Here is a 22,565-nt window from a genome sequence, read left to right as displayed (position 1 = left end):
TATGCATCTTTTGGTTTCTTGAAAGCCTAGTCACTTCATTGCAATAGAGGCATGGTGAAACGTTAACAGCATTCTTTCCTGGCTAGTGTTCTTGCATAGGATAACTGGTCACATTTCGGACTGAGGGATCCGCTTTGAAAAGAACTGTCTTGACGCACTGCAGTTTGCCTGTGGAAAGAGCAGATGGTGGCGACACCTTTGTTTTATTTTTGACTTTTTTGGTTAAAAAAACTTCATTCTCAATGAAAGTAGCAGACTTAGTGTATCTGCCTTTTTCACGAGATGTGGCGCCCTCTGTGGGAGTGGCGAAAATTCTTCTGCTACTGGTTGAAAACAAATGCACGTGGGAGATGCAGGCGCAATCTGGTTCCACAAGTCGCCAAGTGCCTACGAAGTGGCAAGTGTACGCTTGACAGCTGTCGTCATCTATCACGTGTGCCTGGCTCTAACATGAACTGTGCATTCGCTATAGAAGCTGGTGGTTTATTTTCAACCAGTCGAGCTGGAGGAGGAGAGGTGCACATGCGGAGAGTGGCCGCATGAAAAACGGCGGACTGTAAACTGTGGGTTCAATGTCCCAAAGTAACACGGCATCTGTGTTGGAATGTGGTAAGCCTATCCATATAGATCTCAGTACAGACCAACTCACTTTTTTCTCAGAGTTCATTTAATAAAAAACAAAAAAGCACGAACCAGAAGTTATCTGTTACGCTGAAAAACTGACCAAGCATGCAATCTGAAATTGTTTGGCTGGAAAACAACTGTGCGGAGAAACTGCCTGTGCGCCGGTGCAGCAGACAACTTAAAAGTTGTTCGGACTTGCTTGCAGCCTGTGTTTTCGCTGCCATCGAATTTCCAATTACTTAACTACGACCTCCGCCTGCAGCCCTCATTTCGGTGTGCTCACCGGTGCTTATATATTGTCCATCATCAGGGAAAAATGCACACCAGGCCTTACTCATATGGCATCGATGTTCTACCTTGTTGGGGCGTGGCCCTGTTGGTGTCTGAAGTGAACGAGTCATTTAGTTCAGGAAACGCCGCCAGTTAACCTTCTCCCCAAAGTCTCAGGTGCACGTCGCAGGTTCATTGAAAGCTCATCTGAAGGATACATTTTAAAAAGACAGCAGTTGGTTATGAGCAATAGTGCATGGTGTACTGTTTTACTCCGTTGACCAATCCAACAGTAATTAAATCAGCCTTAGCCGCCGCGGTGGCTCAGTGGTTATGGTGCTCGGCTGCTGGCCCGAAAGACGCGGGTTCGATCCCGGCCGCGGCGGTTGAATTTCTTTGGAGGAGAAATTCGAGGCCCGTGTACTGTGCGATGTCAGTGCACGTTAAAGAACCCCAGGTGGTCGAAATTTCCGGAGCCCTCCACTACAGCACCTCTCATAACCTTAGTCGCTTTGGGACGTTAAACCCCATAAACAAACCAAACCAAATCAGCCTTTAATGCGAAAGCATTAGTCCCATTACGAGAAAAGCCAGCGATTTGTGTGTGCGTGTGCGTGCGTGCGTGTGCGCATGCTTGCGTGCACGCGCTTGCAGCTGGTACAAAAATCCCGGCGATGGCGAGAAATATAGGGTGACATTACCAAGCAGTCATATATGACGCACACAGCAAAAGCCAAGCACCGTCACTTCAGACAACCCTATACATGCTGAAGTTTACGCATACAGACTGCAGTGTACGTTTCTACTGGCCTGGTAGCACTCTTAGAAGTGTTTCACAATTCCTTTTGAGAGAGTAAATGCTACTTGCATATTTCACGCCGCATTCTTGCAAAGCTCGAATGAATTACCTCTCGTTCGGTGATAAGAGTGTAAATTTAGAGAAAGTATAGCAGCTAGTTTACTCCCACCCTACTCCCTCTGATTTTAAAAACGAGGATCTTTTGACCTCTCTCCATTAGCGAATCCTTCAGTCTTCGCAACTTTACGCACGGTAGAAGAAAAACTGCAGTGTATCGTGGAGTATGTACTGAACGAAGCTGTATGCTTCAAACGTGACATGTGTTCAATGTTTTATGCTGCGATGACTATGTTGTGCTAATACAATGTGCTGCAACCTTCGGACTACGCACGCTGAGGTGTGTTAACCCCGTGCCGGCGCTAAATTTGCATGGTCTGGTATGTCACTCCTATTGTGATATTCAAATCGCTGTCATATCGCCTAATCTTATCACATTTTTTTTGCAAAACCATTCGATATCACTCTTCGTGTACATTGTACATAGTGAAGTGAGGCATGCGTAGGTGGTGACAAATTTGTGACTATTAATCCATTGGCTTCAGCCTTTTTGCGGGCTTTTCGCATGCAGCTTTCCACGCCGTCTTTTTGGAGGCAGAACACGACCTGGGTTGCTACTAAGAATCAACAACTTGCGATGTTAACGTCGCAGCGGAACTACTTTTATTTCATTTTGCTCTCAAAACATGCGCCAACTTTTAGAATTATTGTGTGGAAAATCTTAGTCAGGTATGTGAACTGTCACGTTGTATTTTTCCCAGTCCCAGTGACTTCTGCTCTTTGCGCTCTGCTTTGGTTTATTGGGAGGTGTTCAATGAGCAAAATGGTAAGGTTCACAAGTTTTTAGATGCACTGGGGTTGGTGCAATAGTTTGTTTACCTCTTCGCTTTTTTCGGGGCAGTTATCTATTTGATAATATCAACTTTGTAATCGATGAAGCCCCCCCTTTTTTAGTAGGTTTTTGGCACATTATATAGTTGATGTAAAAGAGCCAAATCCATCACATAAAATAATATTTTCTTGTAACCTTCAGCGTGTCTATGCTTTTTGGCCGATGAAACCTGCTTTTGATTTCATTGTCTACAAATACCAAACCTCTATTATATAAACAAGCATGAGCTGAGGTCTTAGGATTGGTTAGTCATCATGTTTCCTTTCATGTGTGTCTCGAATTTGCAGCATCGTGGACTGTTGAGAGCTCTGAGATTCCTGTGTTCCTGCGAGGTTGGCGCTTTGCGTTGAAATGAAGGATCACGCCAAAAAAAAAAGATTTTTTCCCCACCAAAATTTTTGTGAAATTAGTGGACAAGCGGTTTCCTCTGGCATATAAACTTCCATCCAAACAAGAAAAGCTGTTTGAGCAGCGTAAAGTGAAAAATTTTCTTGCGGCCGATATAGACGAGTGATTGCGCTACTTGCCCTTGTCACAGTAATGCTTATGATCCTAGATTGAGCCCGGTGGTGCTGACGCATTAAGAAAAGATGTGGCAAATAAGCCCACAGTCATAGGTTTCCCTCTTACATGAATTTGGTGATGACTATAACTTTTAATTACTATAAGTAATTGTAAGACCGCATATAACTACTCACCAGAACGCTATCTGGAAATACTTTGGACAAATGTGGTTCAGGTTTCTAAAACTTCATGACTGTGTACACTGCACAACAGGTGATATTCTCCCCTTGCACGCTGATTAGCCCTGTCCATCGTCATTCATGGCCACCCTATCCAGATTTTCTTATCTAATCTGCCAAACTGGCTTTCTTCCACCCCGGATGCTTTTCTCTCCCCTTTTTATAAACTGTATTAGCTTAACAGGGCGTCTGTTATTTTTTTACTTGGTTATATGCCCTGCACAACTTCCATCTCATCTAAATTCCCACTACAGCAAAACTTAAGACTTGAATTCCTTCTTTTATCGGTATTGTCCTTTTTCAGTCTCAGTGTTACCCCACCAAGTTTCCTTTCATATCTCGTCACACTCTGCTTAAAGTTTTTTTCTTAACCTGCTTGCTCCGACTAGCCAGATCAATACTGGCATATGCTAGCCACCATAACTGGCAGGATGCAACTGTCATATATTTTAACTCAATAGCATTAGGAGGGCCATAAAGGCGAAAACTGTCTGGCGGCAAAGGCATTTGTGTGAAGCCTCCACCTTCTAGGTGGTGTTTAGGGAGACTTGACTCTCTCCACCTGTCACCTGTCCCCATGACTTCCTGCCACTCTTCCCTTCATTCTTTCCACCTCCAACAAGAAAATGACTCGGGCAACAGCAGGCCTACGTGCAAATTATATAGCCTCTCGAAGAACTATGTTTTCAAAAATGAGACTTGCTGGAGCTATCCCTCCTTGCATAGCTCGGGGAGGGCAGCCTGTATCTCACAGACCACACCAGGGGCTTTTTTCTGAAGCAGCTGCCTGCCAGTGCAGTGGCGCTTCGCTTAACCACTGCACTAGTAGTGGCATGAGGACTCACCCCGATAACTATGTGACACGTTTTGCGTAATTACGTAGGCGGGATCGGAATCGAATCAGAGTTGGAGTAGATTGTGGAATGATGAACAATGCATCGTAAATTAGGATATAATCATAATATCAGAACTGAATTATATTAGCCAGTGAAAAAAAATATTTTGTCTACATCAATCCAATTGCTTGCCCATAAATTTTTCTTTTTTTGGATATCGGCAACATGCTGTTCACAACTAGAGTTTTCATATTAAGTTCAGTGCAACCAAATCTTTTGCTCCATGTCTGATTCCTTTCTTTTGATCCGAATTTGTTGTCACCATATGACTCAGAATGATGTACTTGCTAACTACTACTTCACATCTGGCAAATGCCACACTCTGGAAACTTTTAATAAATGTTTATTCTCGTCTCATGCGAACTGGGCGTACTCGACGGTAATGTTGGGCTTGGCTTGGAACGGCATTGGCCCAACGTCTGGTCCTACCCGGAAACCTCGCAGAGCAGACATGCCGGCTTCTCTGAACTTGCCCAGGGTGTTCGCCATGCAGTTCTGCATGGTTAGAAGAGGCGGGGGAGGAATGAGAGCCGGAGCAGGGTTGTCAGTGCCTGAGTACTTCACATCAGCACAAAATCTGCACACCTGTAGGAGTGAAACTTAAAGGTGTCACGATTGACAGTTCTTGCCTGACAGTTCTTGCCCTCCACTCAAGGTAAGCACTGCTTGTGAGTGGTAAAGGGGCTTGCAAATAATGGCAATTACAACTGACCTGGCTACTGACCTGGAAGGTGTTAATCCAAGCACGCAAACTTGAACAACACTTTCCTTACCATTTTTTTGCTAGAAAACCTGCCTTCGTGCGGCGAAACAAATCCACCAGCAGAAAAGTTTTGTAGTGTATTCTCTTAGAAATGAACGCTCCTATGCCTGTAGCTCATGTAGTCACTGGTTTTATGGAACTGTCATCACGGTTAACTTATTTTGCTGTGCTTGCAATGTGTGTTTTAGTTTTTGCGCCGAGTTTTTTTCTCTGAATCATGAACTAGCAAGCCCAAGCATCTACCCTTCTGAAGGTAAATGCCTTCACGGTAAAGGATTTAACGTGAAGGCCTTTGTGGTAAAGGCATTTAGATCAAACGCTTCTATGGTTAAGGCCTTTAGTCAATGCCTGCTTTCACATTCACAACACATAGGGACTTTAGAGGGGCTCCGAAAGACCTTCTGAAAGGAGTATATGACCTCGCTCAGTCACGACATCCTCTAGTCCATCAACACCTGAGCCAAACAGTACACTTCTACACGCAGCAAAGAACCCACAATTGCGCGCGAAAGTTCCATGGCAGCCATCATGGCCGTGGCTAGTTAGCAGCGTCGCTCGCGTAGGTCAGGAAGCTCTGCCTACCGGGGAGTTCCCACGGTGGAGCCGGTGGAGGAGCGCCAACCTTTGAGCATGCAAAAAGTGACGTCAACAGAGGGCAAGGCGCAAAGACTCTGAAATTCAAATATTAACTATAGATAACACAGCTTCTATAAAACACATAAAAATTATTTTTGGAAAATGTTCGTGAAGCGGCATCCTTTAACATCCCAGGAATACCGCACCTTCATTGAGAGCCGCTTTCAGAACCCCTTTAAGTGCCCACCGTAGCTTTTTTCGTGTGCATTATAGGCTTCAGTGTCAGCTTCTTACGCAAGGTCATGGTGCACTGACCACGTCAGGGTAAGTTGCGCTGCTCTTAGTAGCAGTACAAGTGTCGGCATTATTTCCAAAATGCTTGAACATTTTAGGGCTTTTAAATTTTGGTGCAATCAACCGTGTTGATTTAATGGATCTCTGAAGATCTTTTTTTTACTTTCGTGATTAAATAGCTCTCGTTAATCCTGCGTGCTCGTGCCGGTATATCAGAAAAATACGCCAAATCCCGAAATCACAACAGATATTTTTTGGCTTAAATTAGGAGTGCGCCAAAGGGGAGACGTAGCACCGCTGTCAGACAAAGTAGCCTACTGAAGTGCAACATGCTGTTAGAATGCATTTTGAAAAATTACTGGCTTGCACTTGGGTCTGCTTAAGAGCAGAAATGCAAAAGCCTTTCCATTAGTTTCGTTTTTTATTTTTACTTTGTTTTTATTTAAAGCTTTTCTCATGTTATTGTTTGTTTTTATTTATGTTGTTTTTAGTTCACTCTATAGCGACCCGCACTGAAGCAATGCGAAAGCAAAACGGCCACATACTATATCGACGTCCATCAGTGGCGTAGCCAGAAATTTTGTTCGATGGGGGGCTCATGTTGCAGCGCGGCATCCTCATAGAATTTGCGGAGGGATCAAACGCTAATAAGGAAATAAAATATCACACGTAGTCTAGAACTATATCTGTCCCAAACCAGGGGGGGGGGGGGGGGGGGGGGCTGAACATAAGCACCCCCCCCCCCCCTCCTGGCTACGCCCCTGACGTCCATGGCTATTTTGAAGTCTGTGTATTTTTTCACTTTTAATTAATGCACTAATTACACCTCATCAACCGTTTTTTCCATAGCAACATTTTATCATACACTCTGTCACACAAACACAATCTCACACATTTATCTTCAGAGAACGACGTAACCATGCGGACAAAATTGCGGACACTTTTTGCTGACGCGACAGAGCCATAGAATGCTTTCGCATTAATAAATAACGAGCCGAGTAAAATGTCTGCTCCCACGTCATGAGAAGACCAACGTGTCAGTTGGATGTCACTTGTGCCAACAAATAGTGCGCTGCGCTGACCATTTCACGTGAGAATAGTGGGTTCCGAACGAAGTATTCTGGATTTTTTTTTGTGGTAGATTTATTTATTTATTTATTTATTTCAAGTTACCCGGCCTCTTGGCCCAGAGGGCATTACATGTCATAGATGTGGACAGGTACGATGAAATAGGCTGTCGGCAATGTCCAGGAACCCAAGAAACGTCCTATAAATAATGCGGTCATGGCCAGACGCTCTACAAAATGAACTACTAAAACTTGGTTCTCAAATGAGGTTTTGTGGTACCTTCGGGTTTCGGTTTTCTTGTGCTTTTTAGGGTTTCCATAAATTCGCAGGTGCCTGAGTCCTGAAGCCTGAAATTCCTTTATGCACTTTATTCTGGGACTAATCATGTCATACAGTAACTGCTTGCAGCAGAGGGTTTCATCATGTAGGCAGTCATTTTTAACTTAAAGGGGCTCTGAAAGGGCTCTAAGAAATTTTCGGTCTGCCTGGGATGCTAAAGCACCGTGCTTCATGAATATTGTCCAGCAAGAATTTTTTTGATGCCCTTTGTAGAAGCTGCGTTAGTTGCAGTCAAAATCTGAATTTCAGCGTATTCGCGCCTTTCCCTATTCTCTCGTCACTTTTTGCATGCTGTAAGGTCTGCGCTTCTCTGCCATCCCCACCTCCGGGGGCGGAGCTTTCTGATCCGCCGGAGCTACGCCGCTTATTGGCCGCGGGCATGGCAGCTGCCCAACATCTGAAAGAATCCAACCAATAGCCATCTGTCAACTTGTATACACACGTGCAAACTATGTAGGATGCTGCATGAAAAAGTCTCCGGGAAGGGCTCGCCAACTTTCGCGCGTGATTGTGGGTTCTCTGCTGCGTATAGAAGTGTATTATTTGGTTCAGGTTTTCATGACAACACAATGTAATGATTGAGCAAGTTGATGTGCTCTCCTCGGGAGGTGTTTCACAGTTTCTTTTTTTTTTTTGGGGGGGGGGGGGGGGGGGGGGTGAGGTGGGGAAGGTGTTTGAATTTTCTTATTGAGCGCATTTTAAACGGGTGGAGATGGAAGCCAAAACGCAGGAGGATTCCATGACATTTTTTCATAACTACAGTGAGGTTTCCTGAGGCTGAAAACATTGTGAACCACTGTACACTAAGGGATTCGTGGCGCTGTCGAAGTGCTCGCTTGACAATGGCAGCCTTTCTTTCTTCTGAAAGGCTCACCAGAAAAATACAAGAAGTATGCAAAATAAAATTGAAGCATCAATTGCTTTTGTTAACCTCCGGCAACATGGAGACAGCATGATTCGCTGCAGTTTTTTTTTTCTTTTATGGCATGAACAGGGAACGGGATAAAGGGAATGACGTGCTGTGAAGGTCAGAGGCCCACTGAGCAAATTAAGCCCAGGCTGCATGATTTAAACAAGGTCAGACGTGCCTCCCATCCGCGTTGCTTCTCTGGTCTGCTGCCAAAATACTGAAGGCAAAATGTCGCGTTCATGTTTTTCTTTCTTTGTGTAGGACGGGGAGCTCACTAAAACAAAATATTCAGGAGAAGCTCTTTCAGATATCTCGTTTTATAGAGGTAGGTCCAAGGTTTAGGTATAAACAACTACAAAAATGCCCGAGCAGTTTTTGCTTTGTAATATTGTGGTAGCTCATTTAACATGCTTAAAGTACATATCTCGAAATAGCCCGTGAATTTTTAACCAGAAGATGCACTTTCTTTCTGGGTATTTGTTAACATAGGTTTGGCTCATTAAAAAGAAAACCGCGACATTAACACTCGCAGGCAAAAATACATTGTTCACCGTTGGGTGATTCGTCCATACAGCGCCCGAACGCGTAGATATATACTTAACGCGTAGTGGATGGAGGGAGGCTGGTTCGTACCTTGAAGAGTTGAACAGAGTTGTCGAATGGAGGACTTTTCAGCTTGACGTCAGGCTGGAAGATCGAAAAATGATGAATTTGAAGCTTGCCACACGAAAGTGAAAGCAGCTTTTTTTAATGCAAAAAGCATTATTATTCCCATTACGAGAAAAGCCGGCGGCATGTGTTAGCGCGTTCGTGTGTGTGCTCGCAGATGGTACAGAAAGCCCCAGCGATGCCAATGATAATGATGATAAAAAATTTAATTTCCACCGATGTAAGAAGCCTCCTAGGCCTACTCCCCGCCCCTGGCACACCAGCCTATATATACGGGGGCCGGAACCTCCGCGACTAAAGACTGGCGAAGGTGTACAGATTCTTCGCGGCTTCAGCCGCCAGGTGGACCGGGTTTGCAAAATTTTTGGCCTGTAATCGTCGCCAGGCGACGGCCTCTTAAAGAGGCTGCGTAACACTGCTTGGGGGGATTCCGGCTATACTTCAGGTGGGTTGTTTATGTCACACAGATGCTGACTTAAAAAGAATTACAGGAATCGATGCACAGGAACGGGAGTTATTCAGTGAAGAAATTTCAAAATACAAGCAAACGAAACGCTGCCCTCAACTTGATTTTGGCGGGGCTTCCCACTCTTGTTTCCCTCTCCCAATGACGGCACCTGGCGCAACCAATCAAACAGCCAGCCAGAGCACGTCGCGGAAGTTTGTACTCCATGGGTGCCTGCTCTCTGTAATAGAATGGAAAGTTGGGCGAGTTGGTATACGTTCATTTTGGGTGGAAAAAACAGCGCGAAAGGGACGGAAGACAAAGATGAAGTCCGTGTGGTTTCCTTCATCTTTGTCTTCCGTCCCTTTCGCGCTGTTTTTTCCACCCAAAATGCTCTCTGTAACTCGTTCTTGCTGAGATAGCAGCGTCGTTTCCATGCCAGAGCGCCCCTGGTGGTATATTTTTATTTTACTTGCTTTGCAGGGCTTTTATCTAAGGCAAACAAGTTGTTTTTGTTGATCTAATATAAAACGCAGACAGGTGACAAAATGTGTCTCTATTTATTCACACAATTTGAAGTATATTTACTGTTTGTCCGCTCATCAAGCTCGCGCCAGGTGATGTCATATCCGCTGCTAAAAACCCGCCACTGTGTGGCGACACCATCAGAGCCATGAAGTTGTTTTTGGGAGGACATTAAAATATTAAAAAACGGAATATACGCGGTATTACCGACGCTAATAGCACCATTATAACTCACTGTATGCAATCAACAGGCAAAACAATTAACTAAAATTGTGTTTCTGGGCCCCTTCAAGCGGTCAGACGCACACAGCAACCCGAACTCCACCATTTTGAGGCAGTCATATAAAATTTCGTTCTATATATTCTCCCTACTGGCTGACCTCAATGTGGAGCGAGTTTCCGCGTCTACACTCGCAGCAAAATTGTGAGCAACCGTTCGTCGTACGCGTTCCGGGTGGTGTTACGATTTCTCGTTGCATATTGTCTACATGTGCTGTAGTCGGACACAACTCAAGAACGAAGCGGCTTTTCCCCGTCAAAGGACCCCCTTCCAGCCAATGGCATCGGCCGATTCTCAAGCTGCTAGCGTGAAAATGCAGGGAGTGGCAGACGAAAGGGAATATAGTCCCCCCGAATCGGCCGGCGCCATTGGTTGGAAGGGCGTGCTTTGTCGGGGAAAAACCACTTCGTTGTTCAGTTGCATTTCGATAGTCACGTTGGAGGCTAGCTTGCAATAGAGATTCCAGTCGACAGCATATACACCTTCAATTGTATGCCTTCCCAGACCCTTTACCTTCCTTTAAGGCGCGGTTGAAGTGTCCACCGAGATGTGAGGCACACACTATTGCTTTCGCTTTCGCAGCATGTAAAAAGTCTGAAGTGCTCTCTGAATTTTTTCTTTGGTTTGAAATGGTTTCCTTGCGTGTCGATTTCTTAAAGCGCCAGGAAACAGGGCCATTGCATCTACTGCATGCGGGACAACGGCGTCACGGAGAATTGCAGGATGGGAGCGTTTCTGGTGGCTTGCGCTTTTTCTTTCAGCGCACAGACAGTCTGTTGCTTATCGCTATGAACATTATCACTAACATCCGCAGCTATGATGACGCCATTTTGTGGAAAACACGTGCCTCCGATGATAGTATGTGAGGAGGCGTATCGCAGCCGTGCGTCCTCTTTAGCGCAGACATAGTCCTTGAAGGGCTATGGCGCAGATCTCGCTGCTAGGTTTAACCTATGGTGACGTCACAGCTGGCATCACTACAAATTTCGCCGGCAAGGTGTTAGTCGGCGCAGTTCAGGAGTTGTACACCGTTAGGGAGACAATACTGCGCCCTTGATTTCCTCACAACGGCACCGCCCCCATGGTTCGAGCTGTGATCAAAGCTTCTCAGGCCATGCAACGTTGGTTGGGATCATGTTGAAAATTTTTATATCACTGGGCGTGCGCTTGTCTTGCTATCTCCTCAATGAATAAAATAGAATGCATCAACGTGGTTCTCAAACCAAAAGTGGTCATCACACGCCATACTTCCGTTATGCAGGGATGTCAATGCAATGAGTTTGTCCCGAACACCATGTTTGCTTTTGTGTCAACCCGTATGATGTGCTTTGACAAGGGTGCCGATGCTTAAAACAGGCTCACCCTCAACTTGAGGTAGGCATCCACCCTGCAGTCTTCCACCTGACTCAGCTGCAAACGTAGACGAAAAAAATATAGACAATGAGTACTTTAGTGTTACATATACCGACCGAGACAGTATGGATGAAATAAGCTGCTTTCTTTGATTTTTTTTAAGCCTTAGCTTTACAGGGAAATTTCACTTCGGTAGAGGTCGTCACGCCATATTATGACTTGACCAAAGCTGTGAGGTACAGCGAATATAACAGGTGAGAATACTATTCAAGTACGCCGGAGGTGGGGGATAATTACGAGACACATCCAGGTGAAGTGAGCACAAGCAAAGCAGGCGGACTGCCATGGGCTTTGGGGCATGTGGTCACGACGCCGCCGAAATTGTCTGTTTAGGTTGTTCTAACAAGTCATTCAGGACACCGTTATGAGCTTATACGGTACGATAAATGCGTATTTATTCTTCTTTTCTCGAATTAAGAGCCGGCTTGACCATTTCTCGTGTTCGCTCTAAGGATGACTCGTATTTACAGCACGCATTGGTGTGACCCTGGTAAGACTAGATCGAGGTACGTGTACATCCTTCACTTACCGCATCATCATGTGCGGACTGTGTAATAAGCAGGACAGCGTGGAGACCTCGCCTGGAAGTAGAGCTAGTTTATGCGGCGGTTTTGCCGAAATTAGCCAATATGCAGCGTTTGTTAAATGTTCAGACCCCAAAGAGTTTGCTTGTGGGCCATATGCTGTGTTGTTCGTTATATGCTTTGCCAGCGTTCCTAATCTCTTGAAAGTGAGAAAAAATCTTCTCACCCTTCTGAAGGTCGGGACTTCCATGTATTCTTCAAGATCCCCACAATACGGCTTAAAAGCAAACAACTTAGACTCTACTTTTGCCAAAGGTTTACGGGCACCCTTACGGACTTCGGTGTCAACTCTCAGTAAGGTTAGTATAGCCTGTTATACGTGGTGGTACGGACCGGAACAATTTGCGTTTATTCTTTTGCCATAGAGTTTTGTGCTGTGTTGTGTTCATAGAGAAAGACAACACACGCGCGATTGTGTTTCTTTCTGTCCTCCTTGTTCATTGCGCAGCTTTGCTACTTGCTAAATGTAGGCAAATCTCGCCAGCGATTTTGGAAATACAAAGAAGATGCAAAAGTGTCAGGGTTTTATCTTCGTTAAACCGATTATTGTGCGAAAGCACGGGTGCGTCTTTAGTTTTATCCTAGCCAATGTCAGTTTATACCCACAGTACGCCGACGGCCTATACTCCCGTGCCGCGTTTCCACAGTAATGTTGCGAACGCCTACGCGTATTGTTCTAGTGCCATGTTTCTGCCACAACGTTGTCCACGCCAACGCTGGCAGCGCACATCTCTCTGTCACAACCGCCACATAGCTGAAAGCTTGAATATTAGTTTCATAGCAGTATTAGCAGCCGCCGGGATGGCTCAGTGGTTATGGTAATGACTCTATACTTAATGTTTGAATCAATTGAAGCCGGTAAATTGCCGAGCCACGAAAAAATATTGATATACCGTCAACGCCAACATGAAATTCAAGCCCGATTTTATCATTCCGGCTCATAAAATTTAGGATGTATGTCCTCATCACCGCTCGGCTGCTGACACGAAAGACGTCGCCGGTCGCCGTGGTCGCATTTCGATGGAGGCGAAATTCTAGAGGCCCGTGTACTGTGCGATGTCAGTGCACGTTAAAGAACCCCAGGTGGTCGAAACTTCCGGAGCCCTCCACTACGGCGTCTCTCATAGCCTGAGTCGCTTTGGGACGTTAAACCCCATAAAACCAAACCATAGGAGTATCAGTGGACGAAGAATACGGTGTGCAATGCACATAGCGATAATGGGTTTCAGTTTAGCACTTGGCGTGGTCGGCTGCATCAAGTCTCTGTTCAATGAACAGTGCACCTTGGTGCGGGGGATTCATGCTGCGCAGGACCGGCCGCCTGAATGGTTGCCGGTTCTTGACGCATCTCCCGCAAATTTAATGTGCAGGTGGGGTGCAGTAAACGAAGACATGAGGATCTGTGTCTGCATTGCGGAATAGTATGTGCGTACGTAAAGTATTTGGTAGCTCAGCGGGATTGATTTCCATGCAATAAAAAAAAAAGTGGCGATAGCCTAGCGGTCTATGGAGCTGATCTGTTCGCGCCGCCGCGGCTTCGACTCCAGTCATGGATATTAATTTCATTTGTTTCTTTAACTTGACATGGCGTCGCTATTGCTAGGTAAAGACACAAGATCCAAAGATGACAATATTCTTAGTCGGTGTTATGAGTCTTGGTCGTGGTCGGAGCGTGTGAGTGCATTCGCACTAAAACGAATTTTTCACGCGGTACGATTTGAGTGTTCCCGAAACACTGTTGAGTTTTGTGGGTAAGCATGACTCATGTTACATTATTAAAGCCAAATACTATCATCGTCTTCTGATGAAATGCAGAGATCACATTCGCAAGGGAAAATGTGTTAATAAAAAGTACGCAAAAAAAGTAACTAGCTGGAGCATAACCAGGCGATGATTACGTTCAGCCCCTTTAGCACTTCTTTAGCGAGTGCTTTAGTACGACCCGGACTTCGTTTTTTAATTTAGTTTAAGGAGTTTAATCCCCGTGGTCCCTGGAATCGGAAAGCGGCAACAGGCCATTCCTTCTGCAGGACGGCCCCGCGTTTCGGGGTCGTCGTCATCGCCGTCTTCTTATCCAACCAAATGTGTTGTATATATGCTGTAGTACGCTTTTAATTCACATAATTCTGTACAGAGGCACATTGAAATGCCCACATCAGACAGCTGCTGCATCACTGCTGATAGGTAAAATTTGTCAAATTTAAGAAAATATTAAATTTAGCTGGGAGCAGCTAAATGGAAGCACTGTTTTGAGCCAGCTGCTGAATATATTTTGATAAAAATGACCGGAACTGCGAGATTTCAAAACAATGAACTTCAAGCTTTACAAATGTCAAGCTGGTGGCAAAAATGTTAGACAAGTTCTGTGGATTGCTTGCATTTGAAGCATTTGAAGTGGGCAAATTTGACATAATCAAACTGTACATGATGATACGAATGCTAAATTAACGAATGCAGTTGAATCTGCGATGCCAAATTTCAGTGCTTTAAGCGGTCCCGCATGTATTGATTGCAGAGTTTTAGCCTACTATTGTTAGAAAGTTACCGAGTAGTTTAAGCACAAAACAAAAAATTGTAATCTCAAAATCCGTGATTTTAACGATTATGGACGATAAATTGGCCTCATAAGTTAGAATTTTGCTTTGAGTAATTTGCAAAACTTTCGGATTTTTTTTGGATTTTATGGGGTTTAACGTCTTAAAGCGACTCACGCTGCGAGAGACGCCGCAGTGGAGGGCTCCGTAAAAGTTCGACCTCCTGGTGTTCTTTAACGTGCATTGACATCGCACAGTACACAGGCCACTAGCATTTTGCCTCCATCGACCGCCATGGCCGGGATCGAACCCGCATCTTTCGGGTCAGCAGCCGAGCACCATAACCAGTGAGCCACCGCAGCTGCTAAATTTGAATTCAGCAAATTTTCTTTCAATAGCTGCGCAGCTTCTGACAAAAACAATTCCTTCATGTCCGGTTGTTGCGATATTTATTTATTTATTTATTTATTTTTATTTACAGTGAGGTTAATTGGACAGACATCGGAGAGGCCTTTGCCCTGCAGTGGGCGTAGTCAGGCTGATGATGATGATGATGACAGTGAGGTGCCCACTAACAGCAGTAGGCCTTTTGCAGTGGTGCACTCGAAGCAGTGAAAGAGAAAAAAAAAGCAGTGGAAGCGAGCACAGGGGGCTCAGTCGAGTGCCTCACCAGGGCGTCGTCCTGGCATGTCTCCCGCGAGTCCGCCTGGATGACCCGCGAGTAGAGGCAGGCGAAGTAGTCTCGCTTCAGCAGGTCCCAGCCTGACTGCGGACAGGGGGCCGTCACGTCAGTCACAGCTCCAGAACACGCCCCGAGGAGATGACGCGCAGCCTCGGTCGACTTCAATTAAGTTCGTTTTCTTACTTCTATGACACTCGAGAGTCCAGGGCTAAAAGTTCTTGCATAAGTCTGGCTAAAAGTTCGAATCTTGTATAAGCCAGGCGTTACGAATTAAGTGCAACATGACTCAAAAGGAAATATTGGCAAACTGGAAACTTGCGCGGTTTGAGCAGAAACTGTCAAAACGCTCAATGGTTTTTGAATGATCAGCAGTCCCGAATTCAAAGAGTTCATTTACTGAGACGTGCGATCTTAGGGACGCTGCTGCGACTCCAGGAACCTGGAGACTGATGAGGACTAATTTCCTCACCCGTCGAAAGTTTTCCCTTAACAGCCCTAAATTTCCCCATTACTCATATCCGCAGCAAACCACGTGGCTTCGTGATGTCTCACCAAGGTTGTACGTATAAAGGCAGCTGTGTACAGCACTAAAAGAGCGGACCACTTACGATATCCTTGAATTCGAAGCTGTCGTCTGAGCAGCCTTCGAGAACGGCGTTCACTGCGTGAAAAAAGAAGAGGAAGCGAGCACAAAATACGCCGTCGTTCTTTAGTCACGTGATGACCCAGTCGAAAAGTACACAATTGTGCCCAAAAAAATGAAAAAAAATGTTTTGGTGTTGTGTCGTATGGGGAGATTTTTCTCTAGTATTAAACTATTTTCCTTACCTCCGTTTTCGCTTAAGAAATTTGTCGCTGCGGGGTAACTGGCGTATTTCTTTAAACTAGTAGTGACTGGGTAAGCGCGAGATTCGTACAAACACAACAGCACCTCTCTATATTCCTTAACGCACTAGCATTAATACCACCACCTTGCTCGAAATCGGTCACTTTGTTGCATTATGCCGCCATCCTCCAGAAAGCCTCCGCCCACGTGCTAGCCGACCACCTTTGCCCTGCACCCGTCACCACCCTCCATGATCTTCCACCCCGTGCCAAACAAAAGGCTTTTACCCGCTCATCACTAACCATTCACCTCCGACCTCTAGAAGGCCGCTGCCCGCCTACTTTTGCCCTCCACCGTACAGAAGAACCAACCTGCCTCCAGCCTACTGAAGATACACCCGCCACGAACCACCGACCCCCACCCTCCAGAGCCCGTCTACTCACTTCCACATTTTAGACACCTCCACCGACAAGAAGCGCACGCAGCACTGGAACGTAAAAGCGACGACGAAACACAATTCAAAGCCGCAACGGGAAGGCGATTATTGTTGTAGACAAATGTACCATCGAGGGCAAAAGCCCCTCCCCTCTCACCGTCTCCAAGCTCCGACCCGTGCCACTGCGTAGGAGCGCCACCTGACAAAGCACTTTTGGTGTCGAAACGGACACACTGTGCTGGTATCGATGCCAGAAATGTTTTGTCAGGTGGCGCCCCTGCGCAGAGTGGCAAGGGCCAGAACTTGGAGGGGGGGGGGGGGGGGGGGGGGGGGAGGGGCTGTTTCTTTTGCCTCCGGTGGTACAACCAATACTGCAAGCGCAGATTTCTCGCGTCATGTGCACGTTTTGTGAGGCGGTAAAAGGTGAAGAGGGCCATTGTGTTGTTTTGGCTGGGTAGGAATATAAATCTTCGAGAAAAATCACGACAGGTCGACAGCACAAGCGTGGAGAACAACCAACACGTTGCGCGTGATAATGAACCCGTGTCGTGTTAGTGCATACTGAGCTGCTGTTTTTTACAAGGCTCTTAACTACTACTCCGGACGGTGCATACAACAGGCCGAAAACCGCGGATAGGAAGTATCTAGACTCCTATAACGTGGACCGGAAGTGGCAGCGCATGCGTGTATGCGCCCCCGACTCTGTAAAGTTCCTGCAGTCATCTGTGGATCTGGGGAAGTTTCTTGAAGCTTCAAAATAAGCACTGTATAGCGGCATAAGTAGCACAGACAGGAACTGAAAAACGGGGTAACCTGGACAGCTCGTTGAAATTTTCTCTCGCCTATTAGGACGGTGACGCACTGTGATGAATTATGGAATGTTTGACAAGTCAAAGTACGATGATGCTGATGATTTTCTATGGCGCAAGGGCAACTGCGGCCAAAGAGCGCCATTGCACAAGGTGGGGTCAAAGACCCATTTCCCAAGCATTTCACCACATATAAGCCGAGCACCAGGCCGGGGGAAAGCTTGTACCAATTGTATCACCGGTGGGTACCCGGCGGCACTGGGGATCGAACCCTGCACCTCTCGCATGCGAGGCGGATGCTCAAACGACTATAGGCCACCGCAGCGGTACAGAAGTCTAAAGTAAAGTAACTTTAAAAGCTAAAGGCTAGTAATTTTGACTTCTTTGAAAACAAGCCAATGCTATCAACTCCTCACCTCTTGTTATTTTTTTCCTACAATTTCGGCTGCGACAGGGCGGTTGGTCAGCTTCGAACATTCGCCCAGCTATAGCCCACGGGTAGAAAGTGGAAAAAGAAACGACCTTGTGACCTTAGTGAAACGAGAGGACGGTGAAGTTCCCGTCACGAAGGCTTATTAAGGATGACAGCCGGAAGTTTCACCTTGATGCCTCTGATGAACATCCTTCGGTCGGACTCTCACTTCTCAGGCGAGCGGAAGGGGTGGCACACATATCGTCGCGCACAAATCACGTTAATGAGATGTCCGCAAACGGAAGCTGCGAACGTGCGACGCGTGCACGCGATATGACGGCCGGCTCTTCTCATTCGCATTATAGCGCATGCAGGAGCCGATGCACGCAATAAAACACGAAAGTACAGAGCGTATCTTGCCTAGCCGGTGCGACACTCGAGAGAGGATGTACGAAGCCGGCGGTGGCCTTCTATACGCGCGCTGCACATCTGTCAAGTTTCACGTACGTGTTATAATGCGTACCTATGTTTTGAGGAGTTTTTGAAAAAAAGGAAAAAGACGCGTCAGTTTGCAGCCTACGTGCCATTGGAAATCAGAGAGTACTCAATATGCTCCCACGCACTTATCTGTTCAAGAGTGATGTCTCGATTGGGGCGTCCTTTGGAGTTGGTTGCTTTGTCCGAATCAGTTTCCTGCTCCGAGCATCCGTTTCCCATGACATCTCTGTGCATGCAGTTATAAATGAACGAGTCCTTTCAATGTAAGCACGTTTTCATTCCACTATTTAATAAAAGATCTACATCCCAAGAGAGGAATACAAAGCAGGCCAGATATAACTCCTCCAGTCGACCTCTTTACCCTTCCTGGCGCTGGAACCCTGTCTTTCTCACTCAGAGCCAAGAAGTCAAAACTTATCTAGTGCCCCTCGTATCAAATAACTAAGACGAAGTAAAGCTCTAAGTCTGACATGCCTTGCTTCTGCCGATCTGGTCGTCCGCATCGTCTGAGACGTTTACGTATTTATGATGAAGTGATTCCCAATAAAGAGATCTCTTGAAGCAAACGGAATCCGCGGATGAGCTGCAGCATAAGGAGAGACGCTCCTTGACGCTATTCCACTCCTCCGAAAATCCAGCCGCTTTAGGACAACGAATTTCACGTCATTTTTCTACTCGCTTTGTAAGAGCAAAATCCCAATTGTTTTCGGATTATCTGTATATACCTATTACCATCAAGCGTGAACCCCAGTTCATTGTGTCGCTGCTTTATATACAGCATTTATGTTCGCATGTGTTTGGCGAAGGTAAAGTGACCATGTACATATCGCTTTTTTTTTTTTTCAAGTATCCTTTACAAGGAAACATTATTTCTTCGTGAGCGCATTAATCTTTGCCTCTTGAAGACATTTATGTTTTGGACTGGGTGCACGTGTGACGAAAACTGTAAGGGCGTTCTAGCGCGGATAGTCGCACATTTATGGGGGAGGGTGTGAGTTATCGACACTTTAAGCAACCTTAAGGACGTTCGACACTGCTGTTATAGACACCGTAAGGCAAAGCAAAGGGTGCAAATACATTTACAGCAGTTATGACGAAGATGTCAAAATTGCTCGGAAAATGAAAGTGCCCCTTACTGCTTCCACCAGCACTGGGGCGTGAAAAGACGCAATTTTGGCTCAGTTGCCGCTGTACTACGGATCACCAAGTTAAAACTTTGTAAGAAAATCTTTGGTTCATTGTAAATAACATCATTTTTACGCGTACCATATGATTCAGAGCTCAGACCCTTACTACCTTTTGAGAAAAAAACGTGTTTGCAATAAACCGCACCTTAAGTGGCGTCAGTGTAACAACTAACCCATTTTACTCGTGTAAAAACCCATGTCTACTAATGTTGTCAAGAATTAATCTAATGACACTTTGGAATTACGTTCAAGCTAGTGTTGTGAAATGTATTCCAACTGTTTCCCACAATAGAAGCTTTCCTGTCAGCCAAACTATTAATTATTTTTTTGCTTTTATCAAACATTTTTTTTTTGCACTAGTTGTAAACTTTTTAATTCTGTGAGTGCAAATTTATTTATGAATGAAAAGTCGTCGGACAGATGCCGTATTTTCGGTTCAGCTTATGCACCAGGCATGTCGTACAATGTGAGCAAAAAAACCTCGATCAAGGTTTTTTAGTTTTGCGGATTCTCGCGTGCACGAAAATAGCGTTTTCAGAAATTGCAGTCAACAGTTTGGTCGCATGGTCACAATTCTAAAACGTGCCTGCCGTATAGTCTTCAGCATCGTTTCCTTTATACTGCCTACAAAAGCTTTCTTGGCAGATGCCTTCATCTTTTTCTTTGTCTATGCAGCGGTCTGAAATTCTGTCCTGATTACATGTGTGTTGTTTCGTGTGGTACCTGATGCACCATTACTGATCTTGGTAAAACACGTCAAAAATGGTCTAGAGACTGTCATAAACTTCTTATAGACTCTATGTTCCTTGATTTAGATATTTTCTTTTTGTCTATTCATAGTACATAGACAAAAGTCTACTAATGATGTATGGCCATAAATTACAGATTGTTTATGACTGTCTAGACTACTCAGTGGGATTTGTCTATAGAAAGTCTATCGACTTTATTGACAAAAATCTATAGACAGTCTATAGACTGGTTTTGTTTATGGCTGTTTAACACGCCTCAAAAAGACTGTTCGGAAGATAAGTCTTTTAGGGACCCTAGTATATTTTTAGGTAGGCGTAGATATATTTTAGGTATATATTTATTATATATTATTTTTATATATGTTATTTAGGTGTAATTTAGGTTTATTTTTAGGTATGCAGGTAAAAAGTGCTTTTGTGTAAATCGATGAATTCCGCTGCTTTTCATGACCGGGTATTTTAACTCTACACTGTGGCATACGATCCGTATTTATATGTTTCTAGTGCGCACATCAAGGGCATTAAGGTTCGTTTTTATTGCGCTAGACGTAATTATCGTGTTATTAATGCGTGAGTCTTGTTTCGCATTTTGGTTCCCTCGCTTACTGGTTACTGCCTAATGCAGTACTGGTGGTGTACTGTACCATAGCCTCCTTTAAAGGAGGCTATGACTCTACACGTGGTCGGGGTCTTTTTCAGGGATTTTACAAGCCCTGAAAAAGCCACCTCTCCTAAATCGAGGAACCGAATAAAGTTAATCAGTGAATCGTGTTGCCCGAGCATTTTGTGGGTTTGCATACACTGAGAAAAAGGTACAATTTAAGTTTGCATGGGACCTGTGTTTGTTGATATTGGTCCCATATAATTATGTATGGAACTTACATTTCCTCTTATCCTTCCTATACCTTTGACCGCATCAGTACATTTTTTGTGAACTAAGTCTCGCGTAAGTTTATATGTGCCTATGTAAAATAGCGCAAGTTTCAGTAGTGTGCTGCCCATTATTTTCTGCCGTTTCGCAGCCTTTTTCTCATTTCAATAGCAGGGTAGTTTCGTCCAGTTGGTGGCCATTCATAGCGTAGGAAAAATTCGCAGCACAAATGAAACGCAGACACAATCGCCGCACCGTCCTGTCTTATTTGTACCTGCTCTCGTGTCTGCGTTTCATCTCGGCTTCGAATTTTGCTACACCATTTATATTCGAGGCTGCCCCCCCTTCCCCCCCCCCCCCCCCCTTCTACACCTTTCCATTCCAGCCTTGTAATGCTCACTAACGTGTGCAACACTTTTGCTCAAATTATTGCAGACTTCGGTTCGTTGTTCGTGCATCATTAGTGTAAGCGACCGTAAGAACTCCAGGGAACTGCCGAAGCGAACAAACTCGTATTTGCAAACAACTGTATTGTATAAGTTCTGGGATCAGCGGATGAGCACAGGTTGGTAGACGCACATCTTGCGCAGGCTAGTGCTGGGGATGCAAGTATCTAAGTAGTCTTACAGGCTAGGATAGTACGGACATGCACGGATTCGGTGCGTGAACTAAGCGATGTCGAACGCGCGGTGAGTCAGCAGTGACTTGTGATGGCACCGGGCAAACAGGTGAACGCCTTTCCAGATTGATCTTGACGTATGTATCTGGGTGGCACACTTACGCCATGTGCAGGAAGGCGGGATGTCTCCGCTTGGAAAGTGACCGGAGACGGTTGCCACTCCGGCAACGAGAAACACCAGCGCCGACGTCCAAATCGTCCCGGACAAGACCAAGGTGCTGGTGGCCACGGTGGGTCGCATGTCGCTGTGCATCGCCGCTCTGGGTGGTTGCTGTATTCGCCGGCTCCTTCCGCTTGCTCCTCTTTCCGGCCAGTCGCCGCTTTGTTTTCTTTGTTTCGAAGGCAGCGAGAAAAGCGAACAGCGGTGCAGCTCCGCGGTGACTGACGGAAGGACCGCGCGGCGCGGCGTCGCCGTCTTAAATATTCGTTTTCCTCGCGCGCGCGCCCACACGCGTGCCGAGGAGGACTTAGTGCGGCCTGCAACGTGATCCCGCGCTAACGAGATGACGCGAAACGCCGGCGCGAGCCATTACTCCTCCCGGCACTAAGTGGCGCGCCGGGGGCAGTGCGAGCACTTTTTCGGAGCCACGCCGCCATATTTTTTTTTCTTCTTTTGTACTGATGCAGAAGTGCATCATAGGGGTTCCATTTCAGATTTTCGTGGATCCAGTTTCGCATCCGCCTTGAATAGCTAGCTCACTTCAGTACCGAATACCATCGATGTCTTTGGAAGCG

General features: G+C 45.7%; 1 protein-coding gene across 1 annotated transcript; it reads right to left on the bottom strand.

Moving 5' to 3' along the window:
- Positions 1 to 4,635: 4,635 nt before the first annotated feature.
- Positions 4,636 to 22,083, bottom strand: LOC149365324 (uncharacterized). Its single transcript, XM_089580885.1, has 6 exons — positions 21,933 to 22,083; positions 15,972 to 16,024; positions 15,352 to 15,447; positions 11,513 to 11,560; positions 8,865 to 8,918; positions 4,636 to 4,776 (listed from the first exon to the last, which is right to left on the bottom strand). The coding sequence occupies exons 1-6, from the start codon at positions 22,081 to 22,083 to the stop codon at positions 4,636 to 4,638; spliced, it is 543 nt and encodes a 180-aa protein (XP_089437011.1).
- Between the last annotated feature and the right edge of the window lie 482 nt (positions 22,084 to 22,565).

The sequence above is a fragment of the Amblyomma mixtum genome, chromosome 1, assembly GCF_055824585.1.
Source record: "Amblyomma mixtum isolate Tamu chromosome 1, ASM5582458v1, whole genome shotgun sequence".
Lineage (NCBI taxonomy): Eukaryota > Metazoa > Arthropoda > Arachnida > Ixodida > Ixodidae > Amblyomma > Amblyomma mixtum.
The sequence above is the reverse complement of the archived record's forward strand: the minus strand, read 5'-3'. Positions and strand labels throughout refer to the sequence as shown.